The following is a 27,428-nucleotide window of genomic DNA, read 5'->3' on the forward strand; positions in this document are numbered from 1 at the left end:
GGGGTGTGAGCTGGCAGATGAGCGAGCGAGGGAGGCCGCCGTCGCCCCGCAGTCCGGCCGCTCTTCCTTTCTCCGCGCGCGCGTCCAGCGGAGCGGGCGGCGGGGCTGTGGGCGGGCGGAAGTGACGGCCGCTTCACCTGCTGGGCCCTGAGGGGGCAGCGGAGGCGGCGCAAGGCGGAGAGCGTCCGTTGGGAAGCTCGCTCGCTCGCGCGGCGCTGGCATCTCCCTGGCCGTCGCCGGTTGCTCTCCCCGCCATGGAGTCGCCGCTGCCGCACTTGCTGTGGACTCTTCTGTTCCTGTGCTCAGGTAAAGCGGGGCCGGGGGGGCGACGCCTACGACGGCGAAAGGGGAGCGGAGTCCGGGGAGGGGCCCCGCTGAGCCGGAGCCACGACCCTTTCCTCTCCTCGCCCCGCGCCGCGCCGCCCCTGCACCTCTTTTCCCCGTCCCGCGCCCCGGCCGGACTCGCAGCGCTTCTTCTCTGCCCCGCCGCTCTTTGCACCCGAGCGCTTCTGCGGCGAGGTCTGCGGAGGTGGCGGAACAAAGGGTTCGAGGTGGGGCTGGCCGTGGCCGGAGTGGGGCGAGGTCGTGGGGGTCACGGGCTGTGTACGGAGCGCCTTTGTCGCTCGAAACTTATTAGCATGAAAGGGGGGAAGTATGTTACCGGAATTGGGGCCGTGAGGGGGGGGAATAGATCGCCTCCGCCTGGCACCGCGTGTTTTCCCTGCTGGCTCTCCACATAGTTCCATTTTTATTTTGTGTGCTGAAAGGTGAGGCGCAACGTCTTTTCTCTCTCCTTCCCTCCCCCTTGCCGCTCCGTGGTGATGGGCCTCGCCCGTTTCGTTGAGTCCTTTCCCTGTCGGGCGTGGGGCAGACAGGAGGCATCCTAGTCTCCCCCCCTCCCCCGGTGATTCACCCGAGTGAGGTCGGAGGCTTTGTTGTGTGCGCCAGGCTCGCTTCGCTGCTCTTCCCCACGCCCCGTACCAAAGTCCTCCTCTCCGTACTCGCGAGCCAGGCGAGATGCGTGCGTGCGTGTGTGTGTGTGTGTGATGTAGGGTAGCTTTTTTTACAGGGTGTATTTTCCACTTCCGGGGGGGCAGTTTCTAAGCTTTAACCAACAAAAGATAAATCTCCAGTCCCCAAATAAACGAAGAGTCGGAAGCGACTGAACGAATAAACAACAAAACCTCCCCGGCAAAACGCTTAACGCACAGTATGAAGAAATGCCCTGGCTCGAGAGGCACAGGGAAAGATTGCAGACACGTTGCTTGTTTGGATCTTCGACAGTAGTAAAGCCAGTAGCGCCAGAAGGGCTCCCATAGTAGGGGGCGGGGCGGGGCAAGCCTCTTGCATTACCTCTGATCAGGGCAGCAGCATGGTCCTTTCTTGCCGTGTCTCCGGCCGCCAGGTTTCAGTACTTCTGAAAAAACTGGGGAGGCGCTTAAAAAAAGCAAAAACACGACATAACGCTCTTCAGCTTAGCGCTCGTTCTTACCTGCTGTTCAAAATCTGACTACTTTCTTAAAAGAGGGAATGGAGAAGCTAGTTGAAATACTGGAAATAAAATAGGAGCTTTAATAGTTGCATTGAAGTTGCAGTCCTATAACTCACATTTAACTGGGAATAAGTCTAACTGAAATCATAGAATCATAGCATAGTAGGGTTGGAAGGGGCCTACAAGACCCCCGAGTCCAACCCCCTGCTCAGTGCAGGAATCCAAGTCAGAGCATCCCTGACAGATGGCTGTCCAGCCTCCTCTTGAATGTTTCCAGCATGGAACAGCCCGCTACCTCCCTAAATGGGGCTTGCTTCAGAGTAGACAGGTATAAGATTACACTGTTAAGAGTAACTACATTCCTTGTCTAAATGAACTTTCATAATGTAAAATTTACATTTTAGCCCTATAAACAAGTATTTCAAGATAGGAACACACATGCTGCCAACTGTGCTGAACTAGACCCTTGTCTGTCTACTTTGTTACAATGGACAAAAGGGGCAGGGCCATTACTCAGTGGTGGAGTACTAGCAGTGTATACAGAAGGTTCCGTTGCTGGCGTTTCCTGTGGCAGAACTGGGAATATCCCTCACTTGCCAGTTGGAGTGACATTATCAGCTAATATGAACAGACAGTCTGACAGTATAAGGCAGCTTCATATGTTGGTATAAGAGTTCTTGCCTCATGTACATGCCTCAAAAATCTCTGTGTGTGTTGTGGTGTATAGATAGGTGCAGTGTTGTTTTCCTTAAAGAAAATGCAGTCCCCATAGCAAAATTGTGCTGGGTGGCCTTAGTCCAGTGTGTCATTCTTGTGATTTATTTTATGTATTTATTTATTTTATTAAATTTATTAATCGGCCATCTAGCTGGTCACTCAGCCACTCTGGGCGATGTACAAAGCATATAATAAAACAGTTTAAAACAATAAAATTCTACAATAAAAACATTTTCTAAAATACCCTTGTTGTTGTTGTTCAGTCGTTAAGTCGTGTCCGACTCTTCCTGACCCCATGGACCATAGCACGCCAGGTCTTCCTGTCCTCCACTCTCTCCCGCAGTGTGCTCAAGTTCATATTCATTGCATTGGTGATGCTATCTAGCCATCTCATCCTCTGCCGTCCCCTTCCCCTTTTGCCTTCAATCTTTCCCAGCATCAGGGTCTTTTCCAGGGAGTTTTCTCTTCGCATTAGGTGGCCAAAATATTTGAGCTTCAGTTTCAGTATCTGTCCTTCCAATGAGCACTCAGGGTTGATTTCCTTTCGGATTGACTGATTTGACCTCCTTGCAGTCCAGGGGACTTGTAAGAGTCTTCTCCATACAAACCTTTGTTGGCAAGGTGATGTCTCTAGGGTGGTATCGTCTGCGTATCTGAGGTTGTTGATAATTCTCCCGGCAATCTTAATTCCGACCTGTGATTCATCCAACCCGGCGTTTCTCATGATGTACTCTGCATATTCCCCTTCATGGATCACTGCCTTGTTGTGGCAAAGGGGCTTGCGTAACTCAGTGAAGCCATAAGCTATGCCATGCAGGGCCACCCAAGACAGACAGGTCATGGCAGAGAGTTCTGACAAAATGTGGTCCACTGGAGAAGGAAATGGCTTTGGCGGCTGGGCCAAAGCCGAAAGGACACTCAGCTGTGGATGTGTCTGGTGGTGAAAAGAAAATCCGATGCTGTAAAGAACAATATTGTTTAGGAACCTGGAATGTCAGATCAATGAATCAAGGTAAGCTGGAGGTGGTCAAACATGAGATGGCAAAATTGAACATCGACATCTTGGGAATCAGCGAACTAAAATGGAAAGGCATGGGCGAATTTAATTCAGGTGACCATCATATCTACTATTGTGGGCAAGAATCCCTTAGAAGAAATGGAGTAGCACTCATAGTCAACAGAAGGGTGGGAAAAGCAGTATTGGGGTACAATCTCAAAAACGACAGAATGATCTCAGTACGAATCCAAGGCAAACCATTCAACATCACAGTGATTCAAGTCTGTGCCCCAACCACTGATGCCGAAGAAGCTGAGGTTGATCGGTTCTGTGAAGACCTACAACACCTTTTAGAGCTATCACCAAAAAAAGATGTCCTCTTCATCATAGGGGATTGGAATGCTAAAGTAGGAAGTCAAGAAATCACCGGGATAACAGGCAAGCATGGCCTTGGTGTACAAAATGAAGCAGGACAAAAGCTAATAGAGTTTTGCCAAGAGAACACGCTGATCATAGCAAACACTCTTTTCCAACAGCACAAGAGGCAACTCTACACATGGACATCACCAGATGGTCAATATCGAAATCAGATTGACTATGTCCTTTGCAGCCAAAGATGGAGAAGCTCTATACAGTCAGTAAAAACAAGACCTGGAGCTGACTGTGGCTCAGATCATGAGCCACTCCTTGCAAAATTTCGGCTTAAATTGAAGAACGTAGGGAAAACCACTAAACCATTCAGGTATGACCTAAATCATATCCCTTATGAATATACAGTGGAGGTGAGGAATAGATTTCAGGGATTAGACCTGATAGACAGAGTGCCAGAGGAACTATGGACGGAGGTCCGTAACATTGTTCAGGAGGCAGCAACGAAATCCATCCCAAAGAAAAAGAAATGCAAGAAAGCCAAGTGGCTGTCTGATGAGGCTTTACAAGTAGCTGAAGAAAGAAGGGAAGTGAAAAGCAAGGGAGAAAGGGGAAGATATATCCAACTGAATGCAGAGTTCCAGAGAATAGCAAGGAGAGACAAGAAGGCCTTCTTAAATGAACAATGCAAAGAAATCGAGGAAAACAACAGAATGGGAAAGACTAGAGATCTCTTCAAGAAAATGAGAGATCTCAAGGGAACGTTTTGTGCAAAGACGGGCCTGATGAAGGACAAAGAAGGCAGGGACCTAACAGAAGCAGATGAGATTAAGAAAGGTGGAAAGAATACACAGAAGAACTATACAGGAAAGATCTGAATGTCCCTGATAGCCATAATAGTGAGGTCACTGAACTTGAGCCGGACATCCTCGAGAGTGAAGTCAAGTGGGCCTTAGGAAGCATTAGTAACAACAAAGCTAGCGGAGATGACAGTATTCCAGCTGAGCTATTTAAAATCCTAAAAGATGATTCTGTTAAAGTGCTGCATTCAATATGCCAACAAATTTGGAACACTCAACAATGGCTGCAAGACTGGAAAAGGTCAGTTTACATTCCAATTCCAAAGAAGGGCAACGCCAAAGAGTGTTCAAACTACCGCACAATTGCGCTCATTTCACATGCCAGCAAGGTGATGCTCAAAATCCTACAAGCTAGGCTTCAGCAGTATGCGAACCGAGAACTACCGGAAGTACAAGCTGGGTTTCGAAGAGGCAGAGGAACTAGAGATCAAATCGCCAACATTCGCTGCATCATGGAGAAAGCAAGAAAATTCCAGAAAAACGTCTATTTCTGCTTCATTGACTACGCTAAAGCCTTTGATTGTGTGGATCACAACAAACTGTGGCAAATTCTTAAAGTGATGGGAGTACCAGACCACCTTACCTGTCTCCTGAGAAACCTGTACGAGGGTCAAGAAGCAACAGTAAGAACCAGACATGGAACAACCGAGTGGCACAAAATTGGGAAAGGAGTACAACAAGGCTGCATATTGTCACCCTGCTTATTTAACTTATATGCAGAGTACATCATGAGAAACGCCGGGTTGGATGAATCAGAGGTCGGAATTAAGATTGCTGGGAGAATTATCAACAACCTCCGATATGCAGATGATACCACCCTAATGGCAGAAAGCGAAGAGGATCTAAAGAGCCTCTTGTTGAAGGTGAAAGAGGAGAGTGCAAAAGCTGGTTTGAAACTGAACATTAAAAAAACGAAGATCATGGCATCTGGCCCTATCATTTCCTGGCATATAGAAGGGGAAGAAATGGAAGCTGTGACAGATTTTACTTTCTTGGGCTCCAAGATCACCGCAGACGGTGACTGTAGCCATGAAATGAAAAGACGCTTGCTCCTTGGGAGGAAAGCTATGGCAAACCTAGACAGCATAGTAAGAAGCAGAGACATCACCTTGCCAACAAAGGTCCGTCTAATCAAAGCTATGGTTTTCCCAGTAGTAATGTATGGTTGTGAGAGCTGGACTATAAGGAAGGCTGAGCGCCGAAGAACTGATGCTTTCGAACTGTGGTGCTGGAGAAGACTGTTACGAGTCCCCTGGACTGCAAGGAGGTCCAATCAGTCAGTCCTAAAGGAAATCAACCCTGACTGCTCATTGGAAGGACAGATACTGAAGCTGAAGCTCAAATATTTTGGCCACCTAATGCGAAGAGAAAACTCCCTGGAAAATACCCTGATGCTGGGAAAGACTGAAGGCAAAAGGAGAAGGGGATGGCAGAGGATGAGATGGCTAGATAGCATCACCGATGCAATGAATATGAACTTGAGCACGCTTCTCTTTCTGCCATTAGGGTGGTATCATCTGCGGGGGGTCATCTTACATTTTCCCAACTGAAAGGTGGTATTAACACAATAATCTCAGTTTATGCAATCAAATGCTGATTTCAACCTTAAATAATATTGCTCTAAACATTTTGTATGTGCATGTGTGATAAAGAACAGATAGAATCATAGAATTGTAGAGTTGGAAGGGGCCTACAAGACCATCAAGTCCAACCCCCAGCTCAGTGCAGGAAGCCTGATTCCCAGGCGGTCTCCCATGCAAGTACTAACCAGGGCTGACCCTGCTTAGCTTCCGAGATTTTATTACTGACAAGTGATTATGAACACAGTCATGATGCCACTGAGGGGAGCATTACTACTAATCTCAGTAGGGTCATACTTGAATTCATGACTATTACATACTTGAACAAAACATGTGCTATTATTGCTGCTCAGAAATGTATTTTTTAATATAGGGACTGTGTACACAGTTTAGTGAAAAATTAGGATTAATTGTATAGGGTCAGATGGAAGTGCACTACAATATCTGAACAAGTCCAAACGGAGTTCAGCAACTATTCAATCTAGTCATTAACAACACTTTAGCATGCACTATCTGTTACTACAAACTATGAACCTCAGAAAGAATATTCTTTGCCTATCAGGTACAACACAGAATCACCTGTAACTGACAACTGCTTAGGTCACAAGAGTCGCATGATAACACATGTACAGGTTCTTGTGCTTCCTGGCTCCTTAGGACACACCCTTTTGCCCTCCATTGCAGTTCAGTGAGCAAAAGGCACTGCCTGTTCCTTGCCCTCTACCCAATTTTGTAGGCCAGCTGCTGGGGAACATGAGTGTTTTTGTGGGCTTCCCATATGCAAACACAATACTGGGCTACATAGGCCTGTGGGTCTGGTCCAGGAACTCAAGAGTAGCAAGAGCAACACATGATCAAACAGTAGTCTATGGAAATCACAAATCAAGTTAGGTCATCATGCCAAGAACCATTTCTTAAAAGGATGCAGCAAGGCAAATTAAAAAGCCCGCATGAAGTATATACACGGTTTATTAATCATCTGAGTCTACTTCAAATCTTATACGGGGTTTCTTAAATTAACTTGCCTGGTCACCACTTTTGCAGCAAGTAGCACTAGCACTTTCCACAGAAGCCCACCTTGCAGGACGGTAAACACCCCTCTGTCATTCCACAGAGAACTTTGGGGATGAAAAGGAGGTGTGAATTCTCTCCCTTTTCACTGGATGTCCAAGGGAAGAGAGTGTTCTGTGGTGGTTACAAGTAATTGTTTAGTTAGTCAGCCAAGCCCAAATTTGCAGACCTTGGATTACACAATGCTGTTTTCAGTTCCAAGCGTTCTTATTCATCAGCCAGTGTACTGTAAACCGATACTATTTACATTCATTTTTGCAAGGGGAAATTTAGTTTTTTAACATTCAGTATGGCGTGCTATGGTCCATGGGGTCATGAAGAGTCGGACACGACTTAACGACTGAACAACAACAACAAAGGTGCTCTAAAACCTGTACAGTGGATTAAATGCAGTGGGTAATAGCGCGTGTTAGTCCTACTTAGAGTAGACCCAGTGAAATGAGTGAGACTTAAATTAGTCACAACTAACTTGAGTAACCTTCATTTCAGTAGGTCTACTCTACGTAGGATTAACATTGCATAGTATCCAATGAACGCTGCCTACCATATAAAATCTAAGCTCCGACAAGGGTGCAAGGGTGCATGGGAAGAGTTATAAAGGAGCGGGGCAGGGGAAGGAGATAGACAGTTAAAGAGTTAATAGAATGAAGGAGGAAAAGAAAACAGAATTAGAAGAATGGATATGAAAGGTTCAGTAAGGAAGGAAAAATATAAGGAAACAAATGAGAGGAAAAGAGAAGGATGAATGAAAGGTTAGAGGCATTGACTGGGTTCACATGACATGCCAGCCCAAGATGGGTTGTTGTTTGAAAAAACCCACAGTTGATTAGAGCATTGTTGAATCCGGAGCGGTTTTCTTAGGGCGGGTAGATCAACAACCCACCCCAATACATGGTCTGTTGTAGGGATTGTTTTACCCATGATGGGTTTGCGTATCATCTGAACCCCTTGTGGGTAAAGGGCATCAGATAGTGAGCCACTTGGTAAGCGGGGCAGAAACCCCTGCTGCTTTTTGCAAGCACAGCTGCGATCGCTTTTTGCGAGCATGGCCAAGCCGCTTCCAGTGCCCCTTTCTCCTTGCCAGTAGCAGCCCCTCCAAGTGGCACTTTGGAGGGGCTGCCTTGGCCCTCCCTGCTCTGACCAATCCCCCGTCCCCACTCTGATTGTGATCCTGATCTCAGTCGAAGCCCGTAAAAAAAAAACTTCCTTTTTCTGCACAAAAGCGGGGCTGGGAATTAGTTTTTGCATTTACCCAGCCCTGTTTTATGTGCACAAATGCCCTCTTTATTCTTTTTTAAAAAATTTCAATTGGTTATTAGGGGTTGTATCCAAAATATGGGGGCTTGCCTTTGCTGTTCCCTTGTATGTTTGAGCTGTCAAACATAGAAGGTAACAGACAAGGCTACACTGTAGCAAGGCTGTTTTTGACAGTTAACATATGGTGAAACAGGGTGTATATCACCCCCCCACCACCACCACAAGGGTATCCCCAGGCTTCAGTGCATTGCCTTGACCCTTGGTGGTGCCTTGCAAGGAAACCCTAGCAACCTGTTTTCCGGGTGCCTGAGACACCACCCCCTTTTTCTCTCCAAAACAAAGTCACTGCTTCTAGTTTGATGGTGTGCACTTTCATATGAAAAGGAGATATGGCCCCAGAAACCTTGTCTAACCACTGAAGCAGTCCTCAGCTACCCAATCAACTCCCTCAGTACATCCCCTAGCCAAAAATAATTATTCTAGTTAGAGGACAGGGGCAGCACTGTCAGTAGAAGTATTGAATGGACTCGGGGTTGGACTTGATGGTTTTCTAGGCCCCTTCCAACACTACTAGTCGATGAATGTGGAATGAGACTTCCCCCAGACGTTTCCTCAGTGCATTCAAGTTTAAGGCTGATGGCCTGCTTTTTACTCAGGAAGAGCTGCCAGTTTTGGAATGAACAATCCTTAGTTGATGATAGGGACAAGGAGGATAAGAAAAAGGAGCGAAGCTTCCTCTAGGAGAGGCCATCTGTCTGTGAAGTAGTACAACACATCATAAGCCTCATCATATTGTAAGGCCTTGCTGGAATTTTGCCTACTCATTTCACTCCCTTGCTGCTGTTCCTGTGTGTATGTCTCCCTCCCAGCTTTTGGAAGTGTTGTATGAATACTTTTTGCAGAGCGTTTGTACAACAAATCGCATAAACTTGTACTGGCATCTACAGTGCTGCTGCCAGTAGCATTTGGTTGCATAGAAAAAATGCAAGTGAAACAAAACGCTGTAGGCTTCAGCAGTGGTAAATGAATACTTTGCTGTGTTGGGAAGGGGCTTTATTAGTTCCTTGTTAACTTTCATCAAGTTGTATCCAGTTGGATGATATATTAAGCCCATTTAACATGATGGAGAGTGCTACTACACAGCTGATATTGTTTGACATAGCTTGACTAGATTTAGGAGCTACATTAAAATGAAAATTCATTCAGGGTTTGCCATGATGCAGCTGTATTATTTGACACAATAATATTTATATAAGTTTATTTCTAAAAGAAATCCCCAAAAGAATACTCGGTACGTTTGGTTTTGGAATTATATCTTTGCAATGATGGGTGGATGCACAGTGCCTTGATTGCTGTGTTCCTCAAGCTTCCATCTCCCTGCATGTCCCTGCCCTCTGTGAGCGTTAAGCAATATCATCTGATTGCTGGAAATACATATTTACTAGCAAATGACATTGCTGAACACTTGTATTATTCCCAAGATGTTCTGTAGCGGAGGGAATAGTAGCTCTTTGATCAGCTGTTGTCAGGAATACTCCATTTTCTTTCTCTAGGGTATACTGTGTATGAAAATAAATTTCATTGATAACCAGTTTGAAAGTTAAATTACATATTTAATTACAAATTAAATCAAATTTAATTTCTAATTAATGGGGTCCCTTTCTTCTGCAAAGCCCTTTCCTAAAGGATTTAATTGGAATGCGTTTCTCTGATTTTCTCTCCTTACAACAGAAATCAGGGCTGTTATATACATTATGGCCTGGTTTGCATGTAACAACAATTTAAGTACAAAAAGGGCCACAGTTGTAAAAATGGATAAGAAATGAGCAAACAAGCACACAACTGTGAATAGGTCAGGTAATAATAGTATAATGTTATAACAATATGAATACACAATGTACGTAGTGGGTGTTAGTGATCTATTTAAAATAGGTTGTCATTGGAACAATATAATTATACAAATGAAAACAATATGAATACAATTGTACATATATTGGAAGATAACAGAAGCGTCTGTATCACAGATATATACATATAAATATTATAATTTGTTCAAAGGATCTCAAAGTCCATCCAAAAAGTCTTACAGGAATCCGGTGTAATCCTGTTTTGCATATGAGTTGCTTATTCAGATAAATAATAACGTCCTTAGACTCGTTATTTATCTGTGTTATTATTTGCCCATGTGGATTATTGTATGTAGGAAAACCCTCTCGTACCATTCGAACTAGGATTATTGAACATTGGTCCAAATTAAGAAACCGCGTTTTGGGTGCTCCCTTGGTGCAACATTTTGCAGAACGGGCTCATACGCATGAGGACTTTAAGTTCTTAGTTATAGATAGAATTGATTCTCATAAATACAATTGGACAGATTATAATAATTTACTGCTATGTAAGGAGGCGGAGTGGATCCTCAGACAGTCTGTGATCCCTAAAGGGTTTAATGTTTCTCTGGATCTAGCATCTTTTGTGTAATATGGAAAGGCATTTGTTTTGGAGATAATTTTCTGATGGCATATGAAGCCAAACACTATACCTTTAACAGCAATGTGGATGACTTAGCCTTTTTTCAACAATGGGTATTTAAAACCTGCTACCAATTGGTATGCTCACAGCTGCCGACTCAACTCATCGATGTTAGAGCAGGAGGAATTATCAGCCTGTGGTTTGAGGTTTGTTTGGTTACTTTTTGTCTCATTTCAAAGAAATTTTTTGGTACTGCACCAATACTATATGCTTTAAGTGTTGTTCTTTCTTAGCTCTGTGAAGCTCTATGGGATAAATTGAATCTATGCCAGCAGATTAAGCGGCTTCATTCGAAAAACTATTCTGATTACAATACTGCCACAATGTTTTTTGTTGAGTCTAAGGACGTTATTTTTTATCTGAAGAAGCAACTCATATGCGAAACAGGATTACACCGGATTCCTGTAAGACTTTTTGGATGGACATTGAGATCCTTTGAACAGTGTGCATTTAAGAACATAAGAGCCATGCTGGATCAGACTGAGGATCCATCTAGTCCAGCATTCTGTTCACACAGTGGCCAACCAGCTGTTGACCAGCTGTATTTTGAGAGAGGGAGAGAAATGTCTCCCTATTGACATTCTCCACACCATACATAATTTTGTACACCTCTATCATGTCTTCCACTACCCCCCTTTTTCCCTAGATAAACAATCTCGGCTGTTGTAACATTTTTTCATAGGGGAGATGCTCTAGCCCTTTGATTGTTTTAGTTGCCCTCTTCTGCACTTTTTCCACCTCTACAATATCTTTTTTTAGGTGAGGTGACCAGAACTGTATACAGTATTCCAAGTGTGGTCGCACCATAGGTTTGTATAGGAGCAGTATGATATTGGCAATGTTATTCTCAATTCCTTTTCTAATTGTGCCTAACATGGAGTTTACCTTTTTTACAGCAGCCACACACTGGGTTGACATCTTCATTGAGCTGTCCACCACAACCCCAAGTTCCCTTTCCTCGTCGGTCATTGCTGGCTCAGATCCCATCAGGCTATACTTGAAGTTGGGATTTTTTTGCCCCAACGTGCATCACTTTACACTTGCTTACACTGAACCGCATTTGCCATTTAGATGCCCATTCTCCCAGTTTGGAGACATCCTTTTGGAGTTCTTCACAATCTCTTTTCATTTTAATCACCCTAAATAATTTGGTGTCATCCACAAACGTGGCCACTTCACTTCTCACTCCTAATTCCAGATCATTCATGAACAGGATGACAAGCATTGGTCCTCACAGAGATCCCTGTAGGACCCTACTATTTACTTCCCTCCACTGGAAGAATTTACCATTTATTCCTGCTCTCTGCTTTCTGTTCTTTAACCAGTTACTGATCCATAACAGTACCTGTCCTCTTACTCCATGACTGCTAAGTTTGCTCAGGAGTCTTTGGTGAGGGACTTTGTCAAAATCCTTTTGGAAGTCCAAATAAACAATGTCTATTGGATCACCCGTCTACATGTTTATTGACACTCTCAAAGAACTCTAAAAGGTTAGTGAGACAGGATTTATCTTTGCAGAAGCTGTGTTGATTCTTTTTCTGCAGGGCTTGCCCTTCTATGTGCTTACTAATTTTATCCTTAATAATGACTTCAACCAATTAGCCCAGAACAGACGTTAAGCTAATGGGCTTGTAGTGTCCTGGATCCCTTTTTGAAAATTGGTTGTTACATTGGCCATCTTCCAGTCCTCTAATATAGAGGCTGATCTTAGGGACATACATATTACATATTTTGGTTAGAAGATCAGCAATTTCATTTTGAGTTCTTTGAGAACTCTAGGATGGATTAAAAGCATGTATTAAAAACGTGGTTGTTCAGGCAGGGATTTGGGGTGGGTTAGGGTATTTTTAGAAATATGATTTTTTTAATGTAGAATTTTATTGTTTTAAACTGTTTCTATTATTGTACATTGCCCAGAGTGGCTGGGTGACCAGCCAGATGGGCGATTAATAAATTTAATAAATTAAAATTAAATTAAAAAAATGAATACCATCTGGGCCCAGCGATTTATTTGCTCTCAGTTTATCAATAAGGTTGAGAACTTCATCTTTTGTCACCACTATTTGCCTCAGTTCCTCAGCCTCCCTTCCTGAAAACATCAGTTGAGGCACAGGTATCTGACATACATGTTCTGCAGTGAAGATGGATGAAAAAAATTTATTCACCTTCTCTGTGGTCTCCTTGTTCTCCTTCAGTCCTCCTTTAACTCCATTGTCATCCAATGGTCTAACTGCCTCCCTAGATGGTTTTCTGCTTCTGATATATTTTATATCAGCAGCTCTTCAAACTACTTTTTTGCATCTTGTATTGTCTGCTTGCATCGCATTTGTGCAAGCTTGTGCTGCCTTTTGCTTTACTCATTTGGACAAGACTTCCATTTTCTGAAGGAAGCTCTTTTTTCTTTAATCGCTCCCTTAACCCTGCTCGTTAACCATGCCGGTGACTTCTTGGACTTGGTGCTACCTTTCCTAACCTGTGTTACGCATTTTAGCTGGGCTTCTGTTATTGTGGTTTTGAGTAATCTCCAAGCATTCTGAAGGGATTTAATCATCTTGACTCCCCTGTTGAACTTCCTTTTCACCAGTTCCCCCATTTTAGAGAAGTTTCCTCTTTTGAAGCCAAATGTGACTGTGTTGGACTTCCTGGGCAATTTTTCACCTAAAGATATATTAAATCTGATAGAACTGTGTTTGCTGTTTCCAATTGGTCCAGCAACATTTACATCTCGTACTAGGTCCTGAGTGACACCATTTAGGATTAAATCCAAGGTTGCCTCCCCTCTGGTTGGTTCCATGACCAACTGTTCTAGGGCACAATCAGGGCATCAAGAAATGTAACCCCTTTGTTGTGGCTGGGACATGCATTTATCGAAACAATGTGGAGGTAATTGAAGTCACCCATTATTACAACACCTCCTTGTTTGGAGGCCTCCCTGATTTCATTTTCCATGTCAAGGTCACTCTGAGCCTTCTGGTCTGGGGGATGATAGCATGTGCCTAGCACTAAATTAGTTTTTGAGCCTGGTGTTGTCACCCACAGTGTGTCTGTGGAAGAGCCTGCCCCTTTTAGGTGTTCTAGTTCGTTTGACACTATGCCCTCTTTAACGTACTGGGCAACACTTTCCCCAGTACGCCGTTCCCTGTCCTTCCTACAGAGTTTATATTGAGAGGTGACCATATCCCACTGGTTCTCTCCGTTCCACCAGGTTTATGTAATGCCCACTATATTCAGGTTTTCCTTTAAAATCAAGTACTCCAACTCTCCCATTTTGGCTCAGAGGCTCCTAGCATTTGCATAGAAACACCTATACATGATGTCCCTCCCCAGATGCCTCTGGTGTGTGCATCTTTTGCTATGGGACTTTGCCCCCTTTGATTGGCTGTTACGTTCTACTATGTACTACTGGCCTATTTAATCCCCATCTACAGTGGAGCAATCAAAAACATTTTCATCTTCATCCCTTTGGGATGATTTAACCTGAACCAGATGCTTCCCAGCTCCTGTCGGCTTTCCTCCAGTGAAAGTTTAAATGCTGCTCTGCCACCCTTTTTATGTTTAGCGCCAGCAGTCTGGTTCCATTTTGGTTCCAGTGGAATCCATCCTTCTTGTACAGTCCTGGCTTGTCCCAAAACGTTCCCCAGTGCCTAACAAATCTGAACCCATCTTCCCTGCACCACCATCTCATCCGTGTATTGAGACCCCTCAGCTTCGCCTGTCTAGCTGTCCCCGCACGTGGAACAGGTACCATTTCAGAGAAAGCACCTTGGTGGTCCTGGATTTCAACCACCTACCTAGCAACCTAAATTGGGCTTCCAGGACCTCACGACTATATTTTCCTACGTCATTGGTACCAACATATCTAGATGGTGCATGATACCTGCAATCTTGGCACCTGGCAGACAATCACTATGTGGTCTGCACACCTGTCACAAACGCAGCTATCTATGTGTATAATGATTGAATCTCGCACTACCACAAGGCCCCCTCCAGAGGCACATCTTTGGTGCGAGAGGATAGTTGTTTGTCTTCTGAAGAATGGGTCCCTTCTAAGGGATCATTTCCTTTTTCTTCAGAATGACACCCTCCTTCCCGGAGACCCGCATTCTTGATGACAGGAGCGGAGCTGTCACCCTGGGAGTGGGACACAGCTAATAGTTCCCTGAAGGTCTCATCCACCAACCTCTGTGCCTCTCTTAGCTTCTCAAGGTCAGCAGCCTTGGCCTCAAAGGAATGAACTTGTTCCCTGTGAGCCAGGAGCTCATTACACTGGGCACACACCTGTGACTTCTATCCAGCAGGTAGACAGTCGTACATGTGGCACTCAGTGCAATACACTGGGTAGCCCCCACCTCCTTGCTGGCTTTCTGCCTTCATAATTGGCTTTGTATTTAGGTGTGTTTTCCCTGGAAAACGTAGTTGTTTACTACGAGAAGGTGGGAAAATTATTTATTATTTATATATTTAACAGTAACAGTACTGTTACTGTTACTAACAGTAAGAGTTACTGTTAGTACGGAATAGGGAGGAAAGAGTCGACTGCCCTGGCTTGCTCGCCCTGTTGCTAAACTCGCTTGTTTGCTGACATGTTGTGACTGGGGCTGAGACACTTCATCAGTGGGGCTTCTCGTGCTCGGAGAGCTGGCTCCCTCGCAAGCGTGATTCCTTATATAGATAGGCCCAACTGCTGTTGCAGTGAATCTGATTGGAGGACCTCGTTTGAAAAGCAAGGGAGGCTCTGTGTGAACTCTTGATCAGCACTGGCTTTCGGTGGCTGGGAATGTAGGTCAGTTGGCTGCCCAGGGAATGTTGATTCCTATTTAGGAAGGAGGACTATTAACAATAGTGAATGGGAGACCAATTGAGGGGAGAGCCTCTATTCAATGGGTCGTTGGAGGGACAGCAGACAAAAGGTAGTTGGTTTGGGAAGGCTGTGGTTTGCAAAGTCTGGATTCTGTGTGTGTGTGTGTGTGTGTGTGTGTGTGTGTGTATGTTTTAAAACTTAAATGATATGCTGAACCCTTAAACTTGCTTTATTTAGGGAACTGCTCTGTAAGTCCTAAAGCCTGAGCCCAATCTGATGCTAACCTGCACTTTTTCCTGCTTTAAGCAAACTATTATTCCCTCTTTCTAAGTTTGGGGCTAGTTTAAAATATGCAGCTGAGGTTCTTTTCAACCACTCAGTTGTCTTTGTTAATGCAAGGTTTGTATGTTCTTGCTGGTTTCCCCTCTGAAATTTAGCTCTGTCTTATACATTTGTAAGGGGTTAACCCTGTAGCTGTGCCCTTGTTTTGGCTTCAGCTGGTGTTTATCAATTTTAAATTGTTACCTGAGGTACTTTAATAGATAATTAAGTAATTTCCGTTACCTTTCCCTCACAGAGTTGCTTAACTTGCTTGTTTACTGATGCTTTGTCACTGCGGCTGAGATGCGTCGTCACTGGGGCTACTCGCACTCGGAGAGCTTTGACACTCTTCAAACAACGTGTCAGTAACAATTATTGTCTGAATTTAGTTGCATGGGGATTTCAGACATTTAAGCTGGGTGTAGGCATGGCATTGACATTGTAGAATTACAGGAAAAATAAAGAATTTAAGTCAACAATCAGTTTTCTATGAGCACGCTGTGAGCGAAATAGAGAAAAAGAGGAAAAAATCGGGGTCCCCCACCTTTTTGGACCTGTGGGCACATTTGGGAATTTGAGACCATGCTGTGGACACTACCACAAAATGCCTAATCAGTGGTCACCGCTTTGGCGTCTACCTGTCACGTCTGTGACTTATTCAGCAAAAACTTTTGTTTCGTGTCTACTGGACACCGCACGTCTAAGAAGGGATTGTCTAATTCAGCTAATTCCTGGCAGTGCAATACAGCTAATGCTTCTTTTAAACATATGTTTTGGCAGTGTCCAGAAGTTGCTTCTTTGGGGGAGGAGGTTATTACACAGATAAATTTTGAACAGTCTTTAATATTCACCGATGTACATGCTCTGTTAAATTATTCACCTGCTTCATGGAAATTAATAAATAGTGTAAATTGATTCTCTGCACCCTTTTTACAGCTAAAAGACTGATATTACAACATTGGTAGGATAAACACTCACCTCCTATAATGCAATGGATTGAAGACCTTACAACTCTTTCAATATTTGAATAGGTGGCATATAGACACCACTTCCAAATGTATACTTATTTGCATATTTGCTCCACTTTTGTTGAAACTCATGTAGAATTGCTAGAAAGTTGTATGCACTTCATACAAATCCATGTATGGATATTAAAAAATGTCAAAAAATACTAATTTTTTAAAATTGGGTGCCTGCCGGCACTGCGTTACGGACCCCTGAATTAAATAGTAACACAAGCAAGACAATGAATGGATGCTCAGAATAACCTCATGAAGTAATTAAACAATGCTTAATTTCTTGTTCCTGTACTGGAGAGTACAGTGGCTTTGAGCAATGTTAGAAGTAGTCTAAAGAGATGCACAGAAATACAAGGCAATGTCTTTTGGGGCAGCTATGGCAGATACATGTTCGTCTCATACCAACAAACTGAAAAAAATAAAGAATATGGGAAATAGCCAGGCATATCACTCTAATGAGAGTTGTGCTGTCTCATGCTGGACAACATGTTCTGAGCTCAAAGATAGGGAATGGTATCCAATAGTTCACTTTGGGCTGAATGGGCCATTGGGGTCCTGTGATGCTTACGAGTCTGCTAATGACATCTCAGCAATGGGTTACCAGAATTCCACAGTTCAGTACAATGACACCTGTGCTCACCTCACAGTGCTCAGCTGTTTGACACAGAGACAAGGTGGATAAAACAAATAGACTGATTCCTATGTTAAACTCACAGCCGAATAATTCTGAGTGATTATGTAGCTAGCCAACAGATTTCCGAGTACAAGATTCTGGGCTTTTGAGGTCATTCATAGTAACTGTCAAATAAAAGCCAACATCTTCCCTGATGTGACAAACTCAGTGTGGTGATGATGCTCACTCCTCCATTTCAATTCCCAAAGCCACTCTAAGGTTAATTTTTTGAGATCTTTCAGAAATAACCAGTGGAGTTGTTCTGTGTTTCTTTTCCTGTGTAAGTTGATGGCTAATGCTGAGAAAAACTCTCCATTTGTGAACACTGTTCTATAGATTTTAAAAGGTCAAAATAGAAAATATTACTAAGCTGGTGGCTAATACTCCCCAAGTCATCTCCATCAGCACCCAGTTTACTGGCTGAAGCAAAGAAAGAGATGAGACAGCAATGTCTCCAGTGACTATTCCACCTCATCCTTTTGTAGCTTTTGTATGTAATAGTTGGAATGCGTATTTTATGAATATGGTTATTTTACATCTCTCATCCCTGCCCCCTTTACTTTGCAAAGTTTGCCAGGCTGTCGGCCAACCTTTGTAGAGTTTGTCTTGCTGGGAAACAAGGTGTGCGCTTCCTGCAAAATTGCTGTTTCTCTGTACAGTGAAGCTCCTGAAAGCCCACCAAACAGGTGTTGGGTGAGCTGTGAGGAGCCCCATTCTGTTGGGAAACAAAGTGTATCCTGAATTACTAGGATTCCGGTGTTGCAGTCACTTCTGTTAGCAGTGGAGAAGGTGTGGCTCCCACAGGGTTCCAGGATGGCGAAGGTTGTCCACCCCCAGCCCTTTGAAGTTGCCCACCCCTGTTGCAAGCCATTATAAAGTTATTATATGCCTTGAGTCCTCTGACAAAAGGTTGTTGTTGTTGTTCAGTCGTTCAGTCGTGTCCGACTCTTCGTGACCCCATGGACCATAGCACGCCAGGCCTTCCTGTCCTGCACACTCTCCCGGAGTGTGCTCAGGTTCATATTCATTGCATCAGTGATGCAATCTAGCCATCTCATCCTCTGCCGTCCCCTTCTCCTTTTGCCTTCAGTCTTTCCCAGCATCAGGGTCTTTTCCAGAGAGTTTTCTCTTCGCATTAGGTGGTCAAAATATTTCAGCTTCACTTTCAATATCTGTCCTTCCAATGAGCACTCAGGGTTGATTTCCTTTAGGATGGACTGATTTGACCTCCTTGCAGTCCAGGGGACTCGTAAGAGTCTTCTCCAGCACCACAGTTCGAAAGCATCAATTCTTCGGCGCTCAGCCTTCCTTATAGTCCAGCTCTCACCATACCATACCATACCATACCATACCATACCATACCATACCATACCATACCATACCATACCTAAATAAATGGTGTTAGTACTCACCAAACCTTGCATACATACATCCTGGCATAATGGCCCTTGTAATGGTTTCCTCTTGAGGACAGGGGGGAGGAGCTTTATTCCCCTTGCCATCCTCTTAAGTTTCAGATCTTACTGTGGGTCGTGTTCCCAAGTGGTCAGGCCACATGGGGAGTAATCTCCTCCCTGCGGTCTGGTCAGATACCTGCAAATTACGTGGCAATAATCCAATTGTCAACTGAACAGTTCTTATTTAACAGATTAACAAGACAAATAGGGAGAGGGAGCAAAGGATACACGAAAATGATAAAACCTGTAAGCTGTCTGCTTCACTCTCAAGGAGACACTGCTGCACAGTACACTCCTTCATGGGGTCAGCTTCTGGTCCGGAGTAATGCAGCCTGCACTCTCTGACAGACCCACCCCTCCCTGGTCTCCCAGCATGGGTTTCAGATCCTTCTTTTAAGGGGTAGCTGACCAGGGCAAGGTGCTGTTCTTCACCTACCCACTCTCCCACCTGTACCTTAGTAGCAAGGCTGGCCGATAAACCAAAAGGGAAGTTTTGGGCCCAAGACCCGCAGGCCAGGAACACTTAAAGGGTGAGTAGCAAAGTTTTAGGTGAGAAGCACAGCTTCTCACCACACCCCTGTGTAATTCTTACATAGCGTATTATTGGCCTTTAGGATGGGACAACATATTGGTCCCCTAGCTTTCCAGAAAAGGTTTGAGGGACTGCATGGCGGAAGGAAAATGGTTACGCCTGCGGTTTCTGTTCTTCTGGCAGAACAACAGCATTGGATACAATCCAATGCATGGTAAAGACAAGAAGTTTATAGGAAAAGTTTCAAAATCATGTGGTTTGTTTAGATGTCTAATGAAATGGACATATGCTATGTATAAAAAACATATATTCATAACTGTATTTTTTTGTCTTAACATTTAAGGTGTTGACTTTAACATTTTGGTTTTACCATCGCTTTTCCTAGATCTAAGTGAGAGCGTCACAATAACTTCAACTGAACAGACCATGGTAACAAAGGCTCAAGGAGAGACAGTTAGGTTGCAGTGCACGTTTACCCTTGAACAAACAGATACAGGCTCACTTGACATTGAATGGAGTGTATTGGAACCAAATGAGGAAAAACCAGTAAGTGCAAGTTTTTAAATGTTTAGTTGTTGAATAGGTCTCACTTTCATTTTGTGTGTGTGCTATGTACACACATGTCAAACTGAACTGAAGTACTTGCTTTGATCTGTTTCACTGAAAATATATTTAGTACTGGAAGAATATGAATTGTATTGAGCAGAACAGTCTTCCCCAACTTGCTGCCCAGTAGGTCGCTGGGACACGCGGGGAGTTGCAGTCCAACACAGCTGGAGGGCAACAGCTTGGGAAAGGCTGGAGTAGAACATATATAATACAATTTCTCTTTTTTTTTCTTTCAGGTAATCTTGTACTATGAAGGCAGGGTTTATGATCAGTATCAAATGGCTGGACGAGTACAATTTGTTAATCAAAGTCCAGCTTCTGGAGATGCTACCATTGACATCCTGAACTTAAAGCCAACTGATACTGGCACGTACCGGTGTAAAGTGAAGAAGCTTCCTGGTGTTCAGGCCCATCGAGTCCAACTGACAGTACTTGGTAAGATGTTTTGTGTTTTGTTTTTCTGTACAGCTTTATAGTAACCTGGTTTGCACAATTTTCCAGGCCGCATGCTGCTGCTGCTGCTGCTTTGAATATGCAACCTCCAGTTGTCCGAATTGTAGGTTGCTGCATAAGATGCGAACCTGGAAACTCTGGGTTGTTTGTGGGTTAAACAACACAAAGTTAACCTACGATTGGCCAGTGAGTTGATCCATACATGCATACATACATGCAAACAATATTGTTTTGTATCTGACTTTTTAAAGATGGGTACAAGAACCCAAAATGGATCATTAGATATTGAGAAGTAGTTGGATACAGTTTTTGAACATAATAACTTCAATTTATGAATATATGTGTGTAAATAAGAGATCACCATTTTATATTAAAGTCAGGTGGAATATGTCACTTTGAGTAAACAGTTGTACAAGTTAAAACCTGGGTAAGAGAGGGGCCATGATAGAAGTACATCCCACATAGCACCAATGATGTGGGTTTTCCAGAAAATTTTCCTATACAAGTTAGGGTGATTTGCTTAAGGTAATTGCATCAGAAACATTTCTGTTTGCATTGGAAAATTTTCTAATGCCCTAGAGAGTGATCTCATATAGCATGTTTATTTGACTTATATTTAGTAAACAACAGTGCTAAAAAAAGTATCCCATGTTATTTTTTTGTCCCAATACATGACAAATATTGGACCTGAAATATTTGAGGGGAAATCACTTAATGTGATTTAAATGTTATATTATGTATAATGTTTTTATTGGAATACTTGTAAAAATTAAAGAAAATAGCAGGAACTTCCCTTACACACTTACATTGTTTAAATTTAAGAAAAAAACCAAAGGTACTGAAAACTGACACACTAATAAATTTTAGCAACCCAAAGAACAGTGCATGACAACACTAATCTATTTCAATAGAATTTAACTGTCTTCCACTGAAGTTGTTGGGGCATCTTCAGTTTCGCTGTCAATATTTATTAGTGCTGTTTGATACTGCAACAAATCTGATACGGAACTAGTGGAACCATGTTCTATTTTGCTGTTTTTACTTGTGACTGATTCTCCAGAAGCAAGAGACTTTGAGAAACAGAAACAAGGTTAGTGGTGCGTTTAGTTGTTAATCTGTTCCTCTTTGCTTTTGTTGAGCTGAAAGCTTTCCAGTTCTGTTCACAAGAAGCTGCTGTAGGTGGAACACTTAAGATCCTTACAGTAACCCTGGACAACATTCAAGTATTATAGTATCCCTTCCACCATGTGAGGGAAGATGCATTTTCTGCTGCCCGCCAGATGATATTTTTGCACGGTACTCGGCAATGTTTGTCATCACAGTTGATGTTTTGTTGATGTTAGGAATATTCTTAGCCACTTCCATAACTGTATCAGGAGCAGCAGATCCTTAATTTTCTGCTAAATGTTGTCCTTGGTGTTGAAGATCAAATGATCTGCTGTCAGGTGAACAGGACAAAAGCAAAACCCTTAGCAAACTTTTTTTTACTTTTCTTGGATACAGGTTAACCCAGGACATATTGTTGTCAAGACTATGTTCCAGATGTTCATGGGAATAATCGAGGATACTGTGGCGGCATTCAGTGGGAAATCATGGATTAATTAACCCAAGACTTGCAGTGCTGCTCACAAGGTGCTTCCAGTTTACAGAAGCAACCTACAGATGCTGTGTTCATAGGCTGTAAGCATAATGTCCGAACTGAGACACTTTGGATTATTCATGGGTTAAAGAACCCAGAGTTAACCTAAGAACAAATTGTAAGTTAACTTTGGGTTGTTAATGTGCGAACAACCCAAAGTTTCTGGATTTAGATGTCACACTAACAACCTTTGTTGTTGTTCAGTCGTTAAGTCGTGTCCGACTCTTCGTGACCCCATGGACCATAGCACGCCAGGCCTTCCTGTCCTCCGCTCTTTCCCGGAGTGTGCTCAAATTCATATTCATTGCATCAGTGATGCTATCTAGCCATCTCATCCTCTGCCATTGTAGATTGTTGAGTAAAAGTGGAAGTGGGGGGCGTACAGAAGGGAATGCACCCACTCTGTCCTGTTCTTGCGCAACAACTCATGGGTTGTTTAAACCATGGGTGGTTGTTACATGCCAACCACGTCGTTGTCATCTCTTGAAGTGCACTGCAAATGGTTTTTTTTGTGCAGCAGCTGATCTAACCACTTTGTAGCTGAATCCCATCTAGTTTTTTCTGGCAATAAAAGTGCAATTTCCTTCCCCTGCGTCTCTTTCTGTAATGTCTACAAAGTCTGATACCCGTGACAGCTGCACCAACATTATACGTAACAGAAGTGCTGATAGCACTTGTGGGGGAAGAGGGGAGGAGCTGGATTTCTTGTTAAAATCAAGAAAGCTCAACCTGAAAAGAAGATTTTACTATCTCCACTAAGGAAGAGCTGTGGTGGTGCAGCGATTTGCATAATGACTTGATGGTTGTACACCACCCTAAGAGGCAGTGACAAGCCGGACTAAATCTGGGCATGAGCATATCAGAACCAACAGACAGAGTCTTCATCTTGCTGGTAGATGTGAAGTCAAGTTCTCAAGATTCAGGCATCATTCTTTCTGGCCTTATTTATTTAGAGGCCTGCCTGTTTTTTTTCTTTTCATACTTAGATAGAAAACGCTGTAGTTACATTAAGATGCTATGAAAAAAACACTGTTTTCATTATGGTTTACCAAAGCTTAAGATAAAACACACCCGCATAATCCAGTTGTCCTCCTGCCTGCTATATCTTGTTAATGCAGGACAAAGCATGGAACAATCTGACTGGCCCACTGCTATTTCCCATCATTTGGAGCTGCACAGTCTTTGAAACAGTGAAAGATATCCATTATGGGTGTGATTTCTAAGATCTTCTGCAGGAGTCCTTTCTACCCCCACCATCCAAAAGCTATATTGTTTCCATGGATGCTGGCGTATAATCTAGTTATTCCTGACCTATTGTGGCATAGGATTCTTCAAAGGAAAGGAAAACAGCAAGGTAGATCATTTCAGCAAAAATATTTGTTTGGGACAATGTGTCACAAAAGCTCTAGCTGGGAGGGGACGGAAATCTCTTTTGAGCCTATGCTCTTTGAGAATCCAAGTTTCTATAATCATGTAAAGCACCTCTGTGTACTGTGTATTTTATTCCTTTCTTTCTCTCGACAATAGAAGACATTTCAGTCCCATGTTTCCTTTATTCTTTTTTTTTGGCCCCTCTGTGAAAAATTAAAGCACTTGTATTGTAAGATTTACTGTAGACAAGCAGGAGTAACACAGTCCCAGGCAACCAGAGAATGCAGCCCAGACCGTACACCTGCAGCTTGTGAAAGGGATAATTCCATTAATCCCAGCAGGGAATCTTTTCCTGATAAGACATGCAGTGGTTTCAAGGGAATGGATATATACATCCACCTCATTAAAGTTAATCAACTTTCTGTTATTAACACTGGGATCTCAATGGCCTGATGAAATTCAGTGTGGAAATCTTCCTAATCTAAGCCTTGCCCCACTGCACTATTGTTGACCTCTGCCATTGTCCTAGCCAGTCTCTTAATAATGGCTGGATGCATAAGGCAGCCCCTGGCAACAACTAAATATACATATCCTTGACTCCCTGCCTCATTTCAGTCACGCATGCTGCTGGATGTAGCCAGTCATGATATCTGGCAACATGCTAGTCTTGTTGTTTATGGTAATATGGAATTCTCAGATCTGCATTTTTCACACATTGCCATGACTGGACTGTAGGGTGATGATGAATTCATCGCCAGATCCACACTTTTTTGTAATAGCAACCATCTGAATATAATAACGCTTCAGCAGCAAAATACCTCAAACTCTTCCTGACTGTAGGACAAGGCACAGTTTGTCCACCCTCAAGGTCATGGTGGGTGGAAATGGTCATGGCTACATGATTAAAGTAACAGTAGACACATGTTAGAGGGAAAGGAAGAAGAAGATTAGCTATAAAAGGAAAACAGTATCCTGTAGAATATCATTGGGTTTCCTTGTACTTCCCCACCACTGAAACCACTTTGTTCTCTGGAGTTAAGCAGGCTGAACTGTGAACCGGGAAGAACCTCATTCAAGACTGCTCTGAGTTCATTGGTATCAAGCCATTTTTAATTAGCCTCAACCCCTTATCTGCAACAAGAAAATAATCATACTGGCCTTCCTTGCAGGGCTGTTGAAACAATGAGTGCGATAAACGTTTGTAGAGTGTTTTGAAAACACATGCAGCAATGCTATATATGTGTTAAGTTTTCTTATTCCTTCTTGTATATACTGTGTAAAATCAGGTGCCTTTGACCAATGGAAAATGCTTTTTAAAAATATGGTCTGTTTCCGTAAAAAGTACCAAGCAGTTTCCAAAAGAGAATGAGCAAAACATCAAGCCAGGACAGGTCAAATCAATTTGATTTTATTGTAATATAACAATCAGCCATTACACGCCAAACATTGAGATAAACAGGAAACATACAGTAGCGCTTCGGGGGAAGCCAAAAGTCAAACATCCCATGCTAATGCTAACTCTCTCCAAATGATATCACTTGGAGTTAAATGTGTTAATTTTTGGCTCAGTCACACAGAATCTTTTTACAAGGCTTTACCTGAAGGCCAGTTCACACAACCCCATTTTGAACTCACTTTCTGTCCACAGTGACTTTTAAAAAATAGCCTAGGTTGAATGCAGAAGTGGTAACACAGTTATCTCACATCTCCACCAAGTGCCAGGGTTCTGATTTAGAGCATGACAAGTGATCCTGACGCCTTTCCCCATTCCTTGATTCAATCTGGACTGACAGAAAACATAGGCCCAAAATATAGTCCAGTGAAATAGCTCCAAGAAAGGCAAAAGTAGTACTCCAAGCTCCGACTCGTGAAAGATGAAAGGCTGATATGGTGACCTGTTCACAATGCTGGATATGAGCATACTTAATCCAGTTGACTGAAGAAATCAAGTTGGTGGGGAAGAAAAACCTGTGGGGAAATGTGTGAGACCATTCAAAGTGGTAGGCCACTGCTTAAGGAGGTGTTAGCTCCTTTCTCATTCCTCCAAAGCTAGTGGTAGTCATGGGATGTAGCTCAATGGCGGAGTGCATATTTTCATGGAGAAGGACACAAGTTCCATCCCAAGCATCTTCAGATAGGGCTAAAAAACACCTCCTGCCTGAAACCCTGAAGAGCAGCTGCCAGTCAGTACTGATAATACTGGGCTAGATGGACCAGTGGTCTGACACAGTATAAGGCATCTCCCTATGTTCTCCATTAGACCAAGAGGCAGAATCATAAGTCTCCTACTCTATTCCAACCCATGCAACAATAGCAGCTGTTTGGGCTCTGTGCCCACATCGTGTTCAGTGGCTGTGCTGAGGGGCCAAAGTGGACAGTCTTTACGCCATGCCATCCTCAAGTGGCTTCTTCCTCCAGGACAGGAGAAGCTTAGTTTGCCTTAATTGCACTTAGATTATGCTTTTACTTCTGTGTTTGAGGGAGCAATCCTGGGATAGGTGGCCGCTTCTGAACTCAGAGACGACCGCCTATCCAATGCAGGGCAGGAGAAGTGTGGAGGGGATCGTCCCTTTTGCGCTTTAGCCACCCTGAATTTGCGGCTAGGCAGCCAATTTCGGCTGTCTAGCTGCAGGAAGTCAGAGAGGGGGAAGCAGTGGCTGGAGAACACATTGGATGTGTCGTACCAGCATTTCCAAGTTCTCCACCCTGGCACGCCCCCAGGAATGCCCCGTTTTTGCTGCTCTGCGCTATTCTTCCAGACACGAAGCATGGGGCTATTCCATGCTGCGTATGAGGCAGCAGGGAGGGGGTGAAGGTCAGTTCTCAGGGAACCAGCCTTGGAGCATGGGCTCTGAGGTCGGTTCCCAGGAACTGACCTGTCCTATGGTCGTCAAGCCATTGACTAGCAGCCATAGAATTGTGCTCTAAATACATGAACGAAGGTAAGGATGCCCATATATATATAAAGTGTTTGGGGTTTTTTTGTAACCTTAAACAAGTCTCATGCATGCACTTGGGACAATAACTTCGCGATAATGCATTGGATCTAGGATCTGCCTTCTGTAGACTGAAGAGCCCTGTTCATGAAAGGTGCTTCTGACCAATTCTCAGGAGTTCCCCCGTGCACCCCATTCAGCAGGGTTCTTTGGCCTTGGGAAGGAAGGGGTGGGGAAGTCCACCTCCACCAGCCCAGTTGCATATACCTAAATCTGGATCCAACCCATTTTATCTGTTGCACATGCCTGATCACATCTAAGCTTCTGACATTACAAAGATGCAAACATTGAGAACCATTTTGTCCCTGCTTCCGTACATGCATTTTAAAGACATGGATAATAAGAATCATAGGAACTAGGAAGATGCCTTAAAATGAAACGTCAGTATTGCGTACACTGACTGGCAGCAGCTCTCCAGGGATTCAAGCAGGCGTTGTTCAAGCCCTACATGGAGATGCCGGGGATCGAACCTGGAGCCTCCTGCATACAAAGCAGGTACTGTATCACTGAGCTATGGGCCCTCCCCTAAGAAGTAATATCTGAAGTAGGCGTTAGGGAGGCTTGAATATAACGGTTGCGCATTTGTTTTAATAATGAATGAAAGAGGAAACAAAAGAGCCCCATTGGTTTCACTCATGTTAGTTATAAAAATGAACGGGAATTCAAACAAATGAATTCTGAATGC

At 43.5% G+C, this 27,428-nt stretch overlaps 1 protein-coding gene across 1 annotated transcript; it reads left to right on the forward strand.

Moving 5' to 3' along the window:
- LOC146349809 (coxsackievirus and adenovirus receptor homolog) lies at nucleotides 1-27,428 on the forward strand. The gene is made up of 4 exons (XM_084843526.1): nucleotides 1-306; nucleotides 20,061-20,221; nucleotides 20,521-20,719; nucleotides 22,241-27,428. Exons 1-4 carry the CDS (start codon nucleotides 255-257, stop codon nucleotides 22,243-22,245), a joined length of 417 nt encoding a protein of 138 aa, XP_084699652.1. The 5' UTR covers nucleotides 1-254; the 3' UTR covers nucleotides 22,246-27,428.

Source organism: Heloderma suspectum, chromosome 3 (genome assembly GCF_057233095.1).
Source record: "Heloderma suspectum isolate Gila_16-S chromosome 3, 16-S_ref, whole genome shotgun sequence".
Lineage (NCBI taxonomy): Eukaryota > Metazoa > Chordata > Lepidosauria > Squamata > Helodermatidae > Heloderma > Heloderma suspectum.

Excerpts from the sequence above, each read along its gene's own strand:
- LOC146349809 (XM_084843526.1), top strand. The coding sequence starts at position 255 with ATGGAGTCGCCGCTGCCGCACTTGCTGTGGACTCTTCTGTTCCTGTGC. Across the intron at positions 307-20,060 it reads TCTTCTGTTCCTGTGCTCAG|ATCTAAGTGAGAGCGTCACA; the intron begins GTAAAGCGGGGC and ends CGCTTTTCCTAG. Across the intron at positions 20,222-20,520 it reads AACCAAATGAGGAAAAACCA|GTAATCTTGTACTATGAAGG; the intron begins GTAAGTGCAAGT and ends TTTTTCTTTCAG.